The sequence below is a fragment of the Acanthisitta chloris genome, unplaced genomic scaffold (genome assembly GCF_000695815.1).
Source record: "Acanthisitta chloris isolate BGI_N310 unplaced genomic scaffold, ASM69581v1 scaffold30750, whole genome shotgun sequence".
In the NCBI taxonomy this organism is placed as follows: domain Eukaryota; kingdom Metazoa; phylum Chordata; class Aves; order Passeriformes; family Acanthisittidae; genus Acanthisitta; species Acanthisitta chloris.
The window spans coordinates 26,112-42,551 of record NW_008650424.1 but is presented as its reverse complement, the minus strand read 5'-3'; the positions used below and the strand labels follow the sequence as shown (position 1 = coordinate 42,551).

At 46.5% G+C, this 16,440-nt stretch overlaps 1 protein-coding gene across 1 annotated transcript in view; it reads left to right on the top strand.

Moving 5' to 3' along the window:
- The window catches only part of LOC103812020 (zinc finger protein GLI2-like), a 37,311-nt gene extending 21,854 nt beyond the window's left edge, over positions 1–15,457 (top strand). Inside the window, 6 exon segments of the mRNA XM_009085029.1 lie at positions 39–188; positions 3,818–3,982; positions 8,442–8,723; positions 11,752–12,088; positions 13,115–13,286; positions 13,288–15,457. Coding sequence (XP_009083277.1) covers positions 39–188; positions 3,818–3,982; positions 8,442–8,723; positions 11,752–12,088; positions 13,115–13,286; positions 13,288–15,457 — 3,276 coding nt within the window.
- Positions 15,458–16,440: the final 983 nt, after the last annotated feature.

Below are 16,440 nucleotides of genomic sequence, written 5' to 3'. Positions count from 1 at the left end.
TTACAGGAGTGACCTGATTCTCCTTTCTCTCCTACCAGCACATCAACAACGATCACATCCATGGGGAGAAGAAGGAGTTTGTCTGCCGCTGGCAGGACTGCACACGGGAGCAGAAGCCCTTCAAGGCTCAGTATATGTTGGTGGTGCACATGCGAAGACACACGGGAGAGAAGCCACACAAGTGCACGGTGAGCACAAATGATGCAACTCACTTGGCAAGTGGGACACTGGACCTTGGTGGTCACAAAAATGTATGTGCAGAGAGAGGCATGGCCCCAAGTAGAGCTCTACAGGGTACTCACTGGCACCCAGCTCAGAGGCAGTCCACTTGTCTGTGTCTGGGTTCAGCTACTTGAAGGTAGCAGGTACCTGAGGACAGGACAGGAGGTCAAGGAGTGTGGTTGAGGTGTTAGTGGGCAAAACTGCATGTCTTTGGGGAAAATGGGTTCAGATCTATCACAAAGATCCAAAACAAATCAGGACAAGTAAGGTGGACATCCAGCCAATTTAGTTGCCTACATCCAAGAAAGATATCCAGTAACTCCACACTGTGGGGAGTCACCTAACCCTGGTCATGTCTAACATGGCATCACCCAGTACTGCTGCTGGGACAGCAAGTTTCCCTCACCCACATACCCAAGCATGCACACATGACCTCCAAAGGTGAGGTCAAGCCCTGGGTGCTTAAATCCCAAGAGATTCTCAGTCCCCAGACCTTCTGCATACCAGCAGCACTGTGCCTAGTATTAAACACTGCCTGAGGAAGATCACAGGGTGCTGCTTTGTATCTCAGCCTGCTGGGTGCAGTCTCATCTATCACATGAGAAAGCTGAGCCCACCTCCTTCTCAACCTCTCGACATTAGAGCCCATATCTGCCCTGACACCTGGAGTCTCTCACTGCAGTGCTGGCTGATGTGGGGCAGCCAAGGATGCCTGATGGGGGTCCAAGAGGGAGGTGAGCTATGGAGTTTAGTGGCTGTGGTCAACTGATGGGAGAGGAGAGGTGCTCACAATCTCTTTCCACCTATGCTTCAGCCCTTTTTCCTCCTGAAGGTACGTCCCTGTATTTCGATATCATCTGCTCCCTGCCTTCTGCTCCTGCCAGTTTTTCATACCTCCTCTGCTGTCAGCATTACACTGTTCCTCTCCCCGGTCTCAGGGATGAGTCTCTTTCTGCTCAGCAGATGTCTGAGCCCTCCTCCCATATCTTCCTCCTCTTCTGCTCCATTAGCCACTTCCAGCCCTGCTTCCTCCCTGGCTCTGCCCCAGCTCCTGATTACAAATATTAGGATATGTATGATTTGCTTGCTGCATGATTCCTTTATCAATCTTCCAGCCGCCTGTTCATTTAATTTAGAGCACAAGCTCCCATGGGGCACAGGGCCATGTCCTTTGTTTTAATCTTTTAAAACACTTTGCCCAGACTAGTGCTTTACCAATCTTCCTTAAAAGTATCAAGAAATATTGATTGTCCTTGCACTGCAAGGTGAGCACTGAGGGAAAGTCTAGCCCGGCCCTTGTAGGTAGTGGGACTGGGAAGACAGAAAGCAGCAATGTCTGCATGCTGTTCAGTGCTGTGATGGAGCAGGAAAAAGCACTGCTACACAATCCTGCCTCCTTCAAGCCTCAGTTGTGTCACACTGGAGCAAAGGCAAGGCTGCATGTGTTTGGGTCTCAAGTCATCCTATGCCTTCTGGAGAACTGCAGTCCCTCCATGGTGCAATATGTCACAGCCACTCTCCCCAAACTGGAGTACCATCACTTTCCAATTGCCTGGGATACATGGCAGCTCTGCAGACGGTGCCCTTCTGTAGCAGCGCATTCCTTGTCCAAGTCTGGCAGTGATTTGTCAGAGCACCATTTGTTTCAGACAAGAAGTTTGTGGTGTACATAAAGCTACAGATGAGCCAGTTGCAGCCTGGGATTTGGTCAAGGATTATTTCAACAGATGACAGCCAGAACTCCCACTGACATAATCAAATCCACACGTAACAGTGGGAACAACTGCTTTGAACATGCACAGGCTGCTTTGCTGAGAAGCTCTTATTTGAAAATGTGGCCTTAGAACTTTTGCTCTTAATAAGTGCATTTTTGTGTCAGTATCCAGCAAGACCAGAATGGACACATGGGTTGCCTCATGCTGAGTTCCCTTTGTTTTCCAACAAGAGGAATTATGTATTTCAATAACTGTAAGCAACTTGAGTTGTAAAGGATTGTTAGCACAGGGCAAGAGAAGAAAGGGATATACTGTGCTACCTCAAAGTTGTGGCATGTTCTTTGGGACAAATGGGCTAATGAAAGTTGTCTGAGGAAGGAGAACTGGATCCACCCACCACCGTGATTCTGTGACAAACGTGTGGAAGGAATCATCTCTTGCAGGATCCTGCTACTGTCCTTGAAGAGATCTGGATATCTCAAGAGCAGAGCAAGTTTGCATTATGTCCACCATCCCTATGCTTAGACCTTAAAGGGAAGCTTAAGTAATCCTACTTCTTTTCCAGGACAACAGAGTTATATGGAATCAACTTGTGCCTATGTGCTTCATGGGTATCGTGGGCTGCATGCTTGCCCCACTCCATAGCAGTACAGGCAGGTTCTATACATATAGAGCACAAGGAGACAGGCACTGTTGCTATTGCATGCAGTTGTCTTTGACCAGACCTCTGGGCATATATGACCACTCAGGTGCTGATGGAGAAATCAGACACTGAGCATGACCTGTCCTGCTGTGGCACCAGTTTCTTCACTGGCAAATACTCAAAGAGAGCAATGCAAAGTCCTTTCAAATCTGGACTGAACTTATAGACACGTTTTAGTGGTCTGACTAACATACAACACATACACTACAGCAGGAGGGGCTGCTTCTTGAAATTTATAGGGTGCTTGTATAGGAAGTGCAGCCCGGGCTTTTCAATGCTTCCAGCTGAACAGGGAGTGCAGCATTTAGCTAGAATTTGCAAGGGAGCCTTGCATCTCTTAAAACCACTTCCAGTGTTTGTAACTTCCCACTTGCTTCTTCAAAGAGCACTTAAGACAGCCTACTCAGTTTGAGGCAAAATCCTCCCATGCTGAGACAGGGCAGGTGCCAGGAGAAGCCTCCAGCCCAGCCAGATTGGAGAGTGTCAGGACTTACATCACCCAAAGCCTCACCATGTCTCCCAGGCTGCTCTTTCTCGTTGTGTGGGCAGCTGGTTTCCTTCCAGGAGGAAGGTTCCTGGCCCATTTTGTCATCTAAAAAATCCATCTGTCTTCAAGATTGAGAGTCTTGTTTTTTAAACTGGTAATGTCAGACAGACTGACCACAGCATCCTCCTAGAGTAGAGCCAAGCTGTAATTTGGGAAACTTCAAAGCTTGCAAGCTTTCTGCTTGTGTGTTAGGGAATGGTCTGCCCTTTCCAGTGCTGGTGCTAGTGAAGTTGCAAGGCTGACCAAACTGTCGATAAGCCTAGGTGGGAAGGAGGGGGCTTCCATTTCTGAGTGTGTTAGCTGCAGAGGGGTGGCAGGAGGAGCTAAGAGAGCTCTGGGAGAAGTAGAGGGGTGTTTAAACCTGCTGGAAAAAAAGAGCCTCTTGTTGAAATGTCAGGTGAGTGCCCAACAAGGAGCAGCACCTTAAATATGACTCACTGCTGAAACTCTCAGCCTGCCTAGGGAAGCAAATTCTCCCAACAAAGTGAATGTTGTTCCCTAAAACACAAGCCCTTTAAAGAGAAGAAAAAAAAAAGAAAGAATGAGAAACAGATGAGAAGGGTTTAGGCAGGGGGAAAATAAAATTTTTCTGGTTAATTAATCACTCCTCTTGTGTGTTTTTTATTTTAGTTTGAGGGTTGCTCCAAAGCCTATTCCCGCCTGGAGAACTTAAAGACACACCTGAGGTCCCACACTGGAGAAAAACCCTATGTCTGTGAACACGAAGGCTGCAATAAAGCCTTTTCCAATGCCTCGGACAGAGCCAAGCACCAGAACAGGACGCATTCCAATGAGGTAAGCCTGGGCTCACCAGAGCTCAATGGAGGGCTTTTTTTTTTTTTTATTTTGCTGACAATAAACATACACTTTACACACTGGACTCATGTAAAAAGAAACCTACTGTAATGAGAGGTTTTTCTTATTTTTTAATGGGATTTATTTTGCTGGAGAGCCAGACCACATTAGCTTTATATTTATGAAAGCCATGTTTGAAATCATAAACAGATGTTAAAGTATGCAAACTTTTTAATCGACTTTGGAAATTAAAACAAGCATTTTCCAAATTTATAATTTTTAATAGCACAGATAGTATTGTACAGTTGTGCCTGTGGTGTTTAATATTACTGTGGAGCAGACTTGCAGTAATATAACAGTTACCCTGAATCCTCGTGCTCTGGAAATAATACTCACTCCATCGTTTGATGTACAATGATAGAGCACAATGCAATGCTTTGTTAACCTTGGATAATTAAGACCCACTATTAGTAGCTGGGGAGCAGAGGAAATTGCCTTTATTGTAACGCATGTGATGGTCTGTTGCAATCAACCACGGCCAACGATTGAAATTTATATTACCACTAATTAGCTGACAGGGGAAGAAAAAAACAACACTCCAAAGTTCTAATAGTGTTTTCAACCATGAAGAATTCAGTCTGTATCCTAATTTGCAACAGTTAAATATAGACTATTGGAGAGTGGAACGCAGTTGCCACGGTTGACAGCTTTTTTAAGTGATGCTATGTCTACAAAGGGCTTGTTGGGAGTATTTTTATCTCTGCCATATCAGTCAGTGATAACCAAAGCTCTGTAGGTTTCAGAGATTCTGTTGGAGTTGGAATAAGGATGCAAAGTCTAGAATGCCCTTCCATGCTGTGTGACGCTCAGATGAACCCAATGAATGACCAGGATCCCAGTGTTATTTGAATTGATTTCATAGTATGCTAAGGGGTTGGAATCAACCTTAGAGATCATCTTGTGTCAACCCCCTGCCTTGGACAGAGACACCTCCCACTAGACCAGGCCCCATCCAGCCTGGCCTTGGGTACCACGAGGGTTGGGGCATCCACAACCTCCCTGGGTAACCTGCTCCAGTGTCTTACCACCCTCACATTAAAAAACTTCTTTCTAATATCTAATCTAAATTTTCCCTCTTTCAATTTATACCCATTACCCCTTGTCCTATCACTGCATTTCCTAACAAAGAGTCCCTATCCAGCTTCCTTGTAGGTTCTTTCAGATACTGGAAGGTTTCTATGAGGTACCCATGCAACCTTCTCCAGGCTGAACAGCCCCAGCTTCCTCAGCCTGCCTTTGTAGGGGAGGTGCTCCAGTCCTTTTATCAGTCTTGTGGCCTCCTCCGGACTTGCTCCAACAGTTCCATGTCCTGCTTATGTTGGGGACCCCAGAACTGTACACAGTCCTCCAGGTACTGCATTTCTGCAGCATTTTTTCTCATCCTTAAAGGAAATTTGCATCTCTCTTCAGTTCCTAAGGATTATTATGTGGATGGATCAAGACTGCTGGTACAGCTTTCAGTGGTAGATGCAGACTCATTCAGGCTACTTTTTGCACACTGAAGCAGTATGTGAGCTATTTTTTGTCCATAGATCACTAGAGCTTTTCCATGATCCTTTCTAGGCAGGGCAGTTTCCCTTCTGTTGAACCAGCTAATGTCCCATGTCCTTTCATGTGGAATTTTCACCTCGGCTATGTTATTAAATGCAATTTCTTCAATGGATCCAGTTTCCCAAGTGATCCAGATCAGGAGCTGCACTAGGTCTGGGATGACTCCTCACTCCATCTGAGCAGAACTTGGGCACACTTGAAAGTCTGCCCTTTTGGGTTCCCCTTGTGCAAAAAGGTGAGGCTGTAGGACTGGAACATCTAACTCCATGTCTATGGTGGACCCTGATCTAATATGCTGACACTTGGCACAAGCTGCTTTAAACAACACAAATTAAAGACTCAGTTAATGGAAGGGATTTTATCCTCTGCTGTTGCTTCCCCTAGAGGATGACAAAGCCTTCTCAGGTGCAGAAACAGCACAGTCATTAGTGAAGGATTTGTACCAGACCAGCTGATCTTACCACAGGAACTACATGGGACTGCATGATCTTACATTTTGTGAGCATGTTCACTCCTGAACTGCTGTTCAACACTCCATAATGCAGTACAGACATGCCCCAAGACTTGTGGGAGATCTGTAGGCTGCATATAATGGCTCCCTGGGCCATATATTTGACACCGTCTTTTTGAGGAACACAGAACATGATCCTTTGCAACAGATGGCATCCCTCATGGCAAAGCTCATTGCATTGGGCAGCAGGCCCAGGCAAGGGTCCTGTAGCCAGCTGTGGCCATGACCACTGGGTTAGCAAACTGCACTGAGACCTTGGCTCACAAAACCACACAAATACAAAGCAGAATTTGTGGCTGTGAATATTTCTCATTACCTGTTGGTAACTCTATTGTGACTCCTATCTTGCAGTGTTTACTTGGAATACACTACAGTTTCAGAGTTAGTCATCCAAATCTCCTCTACGGGTGAAGTTCCAGGTTCCCTGTATTTGTCTCTATCACTGTGTGACAGGATGTAGGTGTATGGTCCAAACATGCTGAAGTTCAAGGCTGGGAATAGTTTGGATAGTTTCAAAGTTACTCCTGGGAAAAGGGTTTTCACCCCATGACCACTCTCCAGTACATACACAAAAGAATGCCCTGGGTTCACAGCCAGCCAAAGACTTGGAGTAACATAGGTTGGATGCGATGATCCCTGAAGTCTTTTCCAACCTTAATGATTCTGTAATTCTGATTCTGTAACATTTTCTGCAGCTCAAGCTGAACAAGGGTAAAATGCAGAAATTTCATTCTGCTTAGTGCCTGGGGAGTTCTCCAGTTCTCTCGCCCTAAGGAGTATCACCCTATATGTGCATGAGGGAGACATCTGAGATATCTAAACTCAACTTCACAAAGGCATACACTGCACTAGATGTCAGAATCTGGATAACCCAGGGAATAGATGAAGTCATGCCACCAAAACAGCAGTTGTGCTTAGGTCAGTTGCAGGGTGTATGGCCTGATGAAGAGGATGATTGAATCCCCTTAGGTGGAGGGTCTGCTGTCCAAGCAACAGTGATTGTGTTACCCTAATTGCTGGGGTCTGAAAAATGAGAACTATTGAGCCTAAAAGATCTTTATGAAATATGTTTGAGCTGTTTATGTACAGGTTTTTTAGTATGTGTCATGGGGGTTCTGTTCTTTGGAATAGGTTTTAATAGGAGCAATAATATTTCTATAATGCTTGTCCAAAAGGTTGCATGAGATTTTTAAACAAACTATTTTACTTTTTGTGCTTTGGTTTACCCAGCTTTAAAAATATATTAAATATTTACCTCGGTGGGGTGTTACAAGGATTTAGCTGGTTTGAGTGATGTGCCAAGATCAGTCAGGAAGCATGCTTTTGAATAAAAAGCAGACTTTCAATGTTTTTCATGTGATTATGCTGGCTTTCTGTAGAGAATATATACTCCTTTGTGTTTTTAAACTAAAGTTCCTGGATGAAATTACAAAACAGATTGAAAAAAAAGAATAGGAATGGTCATTTTGAGTAGCCTCCAAACAACATCTGTTTTTTCTCATGGATCTCTCCTAGTGCATTGGCAGAAAAATACATAGAGTAGTCGTGAGGCTGAAAGTGGAACTTGTGATGAATTCAGAGCTTCCAGCGCAGCAGCACCAGCTCAAACAACTGCAGCACTAATACACTTTGGAATTGGAAACTCAATAAAATAAAAAAAAAAGTTAAAAGAAGAAAACTATCTGTTTGCTGACTGCTGTTTTCAGAAGCATGGCTTTAGACTTGTTTTCCTGTGGCAATCAATGATTCATGAATTTGGGACTAGAGTGCTATCGTCTGAAAAAAACATTGCATGCCTGTGGTTTGTTTTGCACAATAACAGATTTCAAGGTGACAGGTGCTGGAGTAGTATGATAGATTGAGTAAGGTGAATCCAGTCTGGCTTGGATTCACTGGAATTCCAACAGCCAGAAGGTTTCAGACATTTTCTTGGTGTAGAACCCACCTTAGCAGAGAGAATGTGTTATGCCCAGTCCCCTACATCACCTCCCTCCCATCCTTAATCAGGAAACATTCCTGTGGCCACCCTAGCAAATATATACATGGGAAAGTAACATTAGGAAAGTATTTCATGAATTCTTAGCTGTCTTTTAATCCAGAAACTGAAAACAAGAAGTTTAGCCAACATAAAATGACTGGCCAAGTCTGTGTGGATCAGCAGCAGCAGCCCATATATCACAGCTTTGATATCACAGTCTTACAGAATCCTGTAGAGCAGATGCTCCACATTTTGCTGCTGCCTCCCACTATGCTCATTGTATTTTCTTGGCCCATCCACTGTACCTGGAATATTTGGGCTTGTTCTAAATATAACCCAAGATTTGCTTATATTGACAGAAACCGTACGTCTGTAAAATCCCTGGCTGCACAAAGCGATACACGGACCCGAGTTCCCTCAGGAAACATGTCAAGACGGTGCATGGGCCTGATGCTCACGTCACAAAGAAGCAGCGCAACGATGTTCACCCAAGGCCACCTCCTCTCAAAGAAAATGGGGACAATGAGGCAAGCGCCAAGCAGAGCAGCAAAGTTTCAGAGGAAAGCCCGGAGGCCAACAGCACCACGAGGAGCATGGAGGATTGCTTACAAGTCAAAACGATAAAAACAGAGAATTCTGTGGTAAGAGCAGTAGCTCTTGGCAGAAATGACGTAGCCCCTGATTTCTATGATGCAATGGGGGCATGAAGTATTTGTATGATATTTACCTCTCCAGGCAGTTGCCCTTCAGTTGCTAACACCCTGGAGTTCAAGTCCAGAAATGAAGCTACAGGTCAGGGCATAGTCCAGTACATTTTGCACCTTCCTACCTAGCATCACAAATTCCTGCCCTCATAGTCATGGGGGCCATGTGCTGCCCAGTGCTGAGCTTGGCCTTCCTGTGTTGTGAAAGTGGGTAAAACTCAAAAGTGTTGTGGTCAAATAAGCTTTACCTACCTCACCAATTTAAATTGAGCAATGACCATAGGGCACAGAACGCTTCTTGAAGCAGAAGTCCTGGCTTAAGCAGTCCCTTTTCTCCTCCTCTCTGCACCCTTCACTGTTTTTCTTTCCGAGTTGCTGCTGCACAGCAGTTTTGCTGGCACAGCTCTGATGTGAGCTGTTTGATGAAGCCAGTGGGAATAAAAGTAGCTGTTTTATTTTTGTTGGGTGTATTAAAGCAAGTTCAATTCCTTGGTCCCTGTCCACCATACACAGAAGGATAAAATCTCTGAGGTTGGCAGGAACCTCATGAGATCATCTAGTCCAACCTCCCTGATCAGTCGAGGTCGGCTAGAGCAGATTGCTCAGGAGTACACAAGTTCAATACATGACTCCCAGCTGCCACAGAAAATTGTAATGGGATGACAGGGCAGGGGAATTAAACTAGGAATAAACATGAGAGCAGTGCTGTGGCTTACAGACTACAGGCTTGCAGTCAGCTGTGATAATGTTTTACAGCCCCAGAAGAGGCCACCAACTGAAGCAGAGACCATTAATCAGCCTGCTGGCCATTACAGCAGCTCCACAGTAGTCAGTAGAGTGGTCAGTGGTGCTAATGAGTGATGAGTTCAAACACATTCAAGCCTCTTCCACTCCATACAGAGAGCCCGAGGCTCATGGAGGAGATGGAGCATTGCAACACACTTTTGCCTTTTGATGTTTGTCTTCACCTTCATGCCCAAAGTTCTGGTCTCCTGCACCAGCTCAGGGTGGGGCAGGGTATGAACTGGATACAGCAGAAGACCTTCACCTGCAAAGGTGTGTTCACATAGTCCCCAGACTTCTCACTAGAGCTGAAAGGACTTTGAACTCCAAAATATATATTTTCTTGATTTGAATCTAGCCTAAAAGATTGTTGTTCCTATGAAAAACATGCCCTGGAACTACAAAGCTTTTCTGAAAATGGTTAGGGAATGTGTTGTTGGACAAACTACTAATGAGCAGCATGTTTCAGTTAGGAAGAAACTGAGTATTTTCACATCCAAAGGGTCTCTAATTGACTAAAGGAACAGCTTACTGTGATGATACTCTGTATTGTGTTACAAAAGCTGAGTGTGAGAACCATTGGACACAATGACCTCTCTCCAACTCTTACTCTGTGTATTTTGTTGGGTTTTTTCTTATGAAAACGTGGACACAATTATGGCTCCCCACCCTGTTTCTCCTGAAGGTGCGGGGTTGTTGTCCTCTGTGCTCCCAGGGCCCCAGCCAAGCCATCTGGCTGGCAGCAGGGCCATGGGTTGTATGTTTCTCTTCACTGTCCATATCCAGCACTGCATACTTCACTTGTGCACATCTAACAGGTGGCATCAGACCTGGCAGACCCACATCCAACTCCTGTTTCCTGGTTAAGGTCAGGGTGGTGAGAGGGGTGAGATGCCTCACTAGTTCACATCAATCCCAGGCTCCTTTTTTTGACCTATCTTTGGGTCTCCCCCCAAATCCATGGAAACAGGTGGAAAGTCTCTCCTAGAGATCTTTCTCTGGGTCCCCAAAGAGGGAAGGCAGGGAAGATGGGGTGTGGGAGTAGGGGAGATGTTGGGAATTTGTGCTGTATTCTGAGTTTTCTTCTTCCTCCTTTTTGTTAATGTTGTCTTTGTCCTAACAACCTGTTCTTTATTCCCACTTAACCTTCCTTACTCTACCTTCCTAAGGACAGTCGGTACTAAGGTGAGCAAAGAAATCCTTTGTATTAAAATAACTGTATAAATCATGGTCTCCTGCAGATCTCCTGTCTTCATTTAATCCCCACAGGTGGAGGTGAAGGCATGTGGGGCAATGGGGAGGGATAGGGGATACTTGCTTGAGTGCAGAAAGGGGAAGGATGCAGTACCCAAGGATTCCTTTTGCCACTTTTCTCCCAACATCACAACTTGCAATTAAACCCTGGGATTGCAATCTCTATCACCTGGATTGAAGGGCAGTCAGAGTCAGTCAGCCCTGCCCATGGTGGCTGCTACAGAGCAAAGTAAAACACTGCACACCTTGGCCTGGGGCAGAGAACTTTGCCTTTGCAGCACTCCCATTTTTTGTTGGAGCATGGGCCTGGAGCAGAGAAGCCAGGCATCCTGTTTGGTAGCAGCAGCAGCTACCTCAAAGCAAGTTCAGACCATGTAGCGTCTGCTGCAAATAAACTACTGAATGTGAAATGCAATTCCTAATGTAAATAAAATAAATATTTATGGTGTTTATCAGCCTTATCTGCAAGTAGGAGTTTGCAAACAGTGAACCAGGTTTTATCTGGCTGGGAAGTTTGTCAGCTAATCTAATTATATGTTAGGGTTAAAGACAGAAATATGTTGTGTCTAAAATACTTAGGCCTTGATCTCATGTTAGATAAGCCAGTGCTTGCTGTAATAAACCTTGCACAACCAGGTAACGTGCTGCTTTTCTTCAAGAAACATCTGTCCTTACTCTTTTGGAGGAAGCGTGTTTGGTTTCTCTCCATCTTCTAGTTGAATCCACCATAGTTTTTCCAGCTGTGGGGTGCTGTCCTGACCTCCTCTCACAGGGAGGTGTACCTGTCTTCTGGTAGAGCCAAGATCCTGCAGCAGGGAAGGGGAACAAGAAAGGGGAGAGACTGGGATAGAAGTAATACTGGGCTCCAGGATCAGCACTGGGGATGTTTCCACCTGTCCAACTCTTTCTCCTCTTTTCCTTCCCCAAGATGTGTCAGTCCAGTCCTGGTGGCCAGTCGTCATGCAGCAGTGAGCCATCACCCCTTGGCAGCACCAACAACAATGACAGTGGAGTAGAAATGAACATGCACAGCGGGGGAAGTCTGGGAGATTTGACAACGTTGGATGACAACACTCCTGTTGTGGACTCAACAGTCTCATCTGGTAATTCGGCGGTCAGTCTGCAGCTAAGGAAACACATGACGACAATGCAACGACTTGAACAGCTCAAGAAAGAGAAGCTCAAGACAGTTAAGGATTCCTGCTCATGGGTGAGCCCAGCTCCACAAGCCAGAAACACCAAGCTGCCTCCCATCTCAGGAAACGGTAAGCCCTGGGCCTAGGCCATGTCCTGTAGGAACTCTCCAGAGTTTGGCTCAGGTTTCATAACCAAGAGTCTGCCCTGGAGGAATGAGGATCATTTCTTATTGCCTCTGAGTCAGCCCTTGCTAGATAGAGATGCCAGGTGTAAACACAACCATCTGGTGATGCGCAACAGTAACCCAGGTGCTCAGTTCTACAGAGCTATGAAGGGAGGCAGAGGTGTTGGTGTCCTTGTTTCTGGGCTTGCCCAGGACACAGACACAGCTGTCCCAGTGACAACCACAAGACTGCTTGGGTTTTTTCCTGTAGTAACAGTTCCCTGAGGACTAATGTGCCTTGTGGGACACCACTGGAGCACAGCAGCAATCAGACAAGACCTCTGTCCCTAATCTTGCTCTGACAGGCCTTTTGTCCCTTCAAGAGTTCCTGGTTATTGCCTACAGCTTCATATGCTAGCTTCCCAGTGGCTGATGAGTCCTGATAAAATCATCTTTATAATCCCTCCAATGCTCCTCTAACTTTGCCAAGAAGTCCCAAGGCATAATGTCTGGGTTATAATAGACATCAGAGTTTAGTATGTTGGAGCTTCTTGGATTACTCTGGGAAAAGCCTTTGAATGTCAGTGTTTGGGCTCTCAGCCTTCTGTCCCTGATTGCTGTGCATCTATCCCAGAGAGCAGCTGTGATTGTAGCTACCTGCTGTCCCTGTGGCATGGTTCACACCAGTCCTACTTTTTTTCCTACTAACAGAAGCCCATGTGGAGACATTTCCTCAGCAGCTGAGCATCAGGGGCGTACATTGCAAAGGCTCTGCAGCAGGGACTTCTCTCCCCAGCCTTCTTGCTCTTTTTGCAAGGATATAGAGCTAGAGATTAAGCTTTGAATTCACTAGCAGCAAATGAAATTTACTATCGCTTCTATGAAATATTTGGGGGTTGTTTTGTGGGACTGTATTCTGGCACCAAGAATACTACCAAGTTGAATTTCTCAGCTAACTAAACCTTTTTCTTCCCTGCAACCTTTCTCTCAGGCTCTGTTCTAGAAAATAATGGTGGTTCTTCTGCTACACTGCCTAATCCCAGAATAATGGAGCTGTCTGTCAACGAGGTTACAATGCTGAACCAACTCAACGAACGCCGTGATAGTACAACAAGCACTGTCAGCTCTGCCTATACTGTCAGCCGCAGATCATCAGGGATCTCCCTCCCCCCCCCGCCGTTCCAGCGAGGCTTCGCATCTAGGGCACCGTCCCAATAACACAAGCTCTGCCGACTCCTATGACCCAATTTCGACAGACGCCTCCCGCCGGTCAAGCGAGGCAAGCCAGTGCAGTGGGATGCCAGGTCTGCTGATTTCTCAGCACTACAGGCTGAAAGCCAAGTACGCTGCTGCCACAGGGGGCCCTCCTCCAACCCCACTGCCAAACATGGAGAGGATGACCCTGAAGAACAGGATCTCACTTATGGATGGACCCGATCCCACCTTGCCCTCCATGCGCCTCCCACAAGGTCCCAGGCGTTGCAGTGATGGTAACACGTATGGCTACCCACCAGCTCCAGCATTTCCACATGAGGTGCAGGGCAACTGCACAAGACGAGCGAGCGACCCAGTGAGAAGACCTGCCGGAGACCCCCAGGCCCTCCCACGAGTTCACCGCTTCAACAGTACCAACAGCGTGAACCCCTTCCATCCTCCACACCCCACAGACAGGAGGAATTTTGGTGTCCAGAGCTACGGGCGCTCGGATGGGAACCTCCCCCGGCACACCTACTCACCCCGGCCACTGAGCATCAGTGAAAACATTGCCATGGAAGCCATGTCTGGGGAGGCAGAGGCACCCATCGGAGACGACGACATTGTGCTGCCAGATGATGTGGTACAGTACATCAAATCCCAGAGCAATGGGACAGCAGCCGAGAGCACTTCCATGGGGTACAGCAATGAGATGCAAAACTTCCAAGGAAGTGGGAAGCTGCAGCCTCCAGCCTTGCCCAGCCAGCGCAGGATGGCAGTGGCTGAGGCAAGCATGAGCCACTTGGGACCCATGATGGCAGAGTGTCCCATGAGTTTTGATACTTCTTCAGACATGAATAAAAATAACATGCCCGTCCAGTGGAATGAAGTCAGCTCAGGTACAGTTGATGTCATGTCCAATCAGTCGAAGCAGCAATTTTCACCGGGGAACTTAGCAGTGGTCCAGCAGAAGCAGAACTTTGGACAGTACCAGAACTACAACCAGCAGCAGATGCAGCTTCCAGACAACAGTATGAATGTAACACAGCAGAGCTTTATGCAGAGAAATGTGGGCATGGATGGGCAGAGGCTAAACTGTATGCAGCTGCGGCAGCAGTCGATGAGCCTAGGCCCCAGTATGAACCCTGATATGGGCTTGCACACAGGGTATAACCAACCTCATCAGATGCTGAGCCCCAGTGCAATCTGTGGCAATCCAAATCAGATCTCTCCTAATTGTAGCAATGTGGCAGCAAAGGCTGGACCCCACCTTCACTCTCAGCAAATGGACATGGTGACCGACCCTTCTTTGATAGTCAGGAGCAACAGTGAGCGCACAATGCTGGGCCAGGTCATGCATGAACCAAGTCAGCAGAACTACTCATCTCAGCCGACCAACCTGAACTTTCCCATGGCTCAGGAGACCTTTCATCAGCCCGTCATGGCCTCCAATCAGCCCAGCTTTGAGCCTCAGCAGAGCATGATGGGTTCAGCTGCACAGGCATATCCACCTGGCATGATCCAACCTCGTCCTCCACCCGAGCCAAATCCAGGCAACAGACCCCGAAGCCTCCGCACCGTCCAGCAGCTGGGCTACATGAGAACTCCCCACCCTACAAGCACCATCAGCCCAGGCCAGGAGACAGCAGAGGCCATGCATAAAAGAACGGGCGACATGTTGCTGGCACCAGCCCAGCAGTGTGTGGACGGCACGAGGGAAAACAATTTGATGTACTATTACGGTCAAATCCACATGTATGAACAGAACAGCAGCTTCGATAATCATGCGGACTGCCGGGTCAGGCAGCAACAGTGCACACTGAACAGCAAACCGGCCACTCTGCCTTCCCCAGGCACAAACCAGGTATCCAGCACAGTGGACTCACAAGGTCTTGAGCCATCCCAGATAGATTTTGATGCCATCATGGACGATGGGGACCATTCAAGCCTGATGTCGGGAACCCTGAGCCCCAGCATCCTGCAGAACCTCTCCCAGAACTCCTCTCGCCTGACGACTCCACGAAACTCTCTGACACTGCCCACCATACCTGCGGGGATAAGCAATATGGCAATAGGTGATATGAGCTCCATGCTAACCACGCTGGCGGAAGAGAGTAAATTTCTAAATATGATGTCATAACAGTAAAGCACAAGGCCTAGTGCTATCCAAGGGGCTCTGCGTGAAGCAGTTTTATGAATGTGCTTTTCAAAAATAATCTGTTTCAATAGAGTAGGTTTTTTTATAAGTATTAAATACATTAAAGGGATTCAAAATTAAAATTTTTAAAAGTCTCTGTACAGAATTATGTAAACTATATCCAGGCAGTTCAGCACTGCAAAGGTGCACCTCTAGTATTATTTTTTTGGCTTGGTTTCCCAGAGCACTGAACAGTATCACCACCAAGCTAGGAGACAGCATGAGGGTGGTTAGAGATGAAACCTTCCCTTCCCGGAAGCCCTGTAAATAGCACTCCCCATCATTTTCCGTTGGTTACATTTGCAAAAAACTTCCATTTTCAACCCACCCCAGAAAGAAACGGGAGGATGAGGTTTTGATTAGAATAAAAGCCATACTATGTATTCTGCTCTGATGAGAGTGGGGTTTAGTTACGTCTCCAAACAAGCCCTCTGCCAGCAGTATTGTTTTATACCGCAAATACCTTTGTACCTTGCAAAGAGCAATGATTCCAAACGGCTTCTCAACAAAGTGCCTTACCATGCTTTCTTGTTAAGTAGCCAAGGCCTCTCTTCCTTTAAAAATCAAATATAGTGTATTGCCAGAAGCGTATATAAAATGTACATTTATAAAAACATAGTGGTGTTTCTGAGAAAACATTGGAAAGACACATTGATGAGACACATAAAAGGTGAATGCACACTTTGATCAGATGTGTTTACAACGTGGTTTATATCATGTGCAGAGTGGAGCAGAGGCCTGGGAACAGCAATCACTGGGAAATAATCCCCCGTGGCAGGAAGGCTCTGGCATGCAGACTGACACACACGCATATCTTTGCACCTTCTGAGCGCAGTGACTTTCTGCGAGGGCCCTGCATGCATCTTTAATGTCAGAGTACTGGAACACGCATTACTGTATCCCTATACAGCTTTGCAATGGCTTCT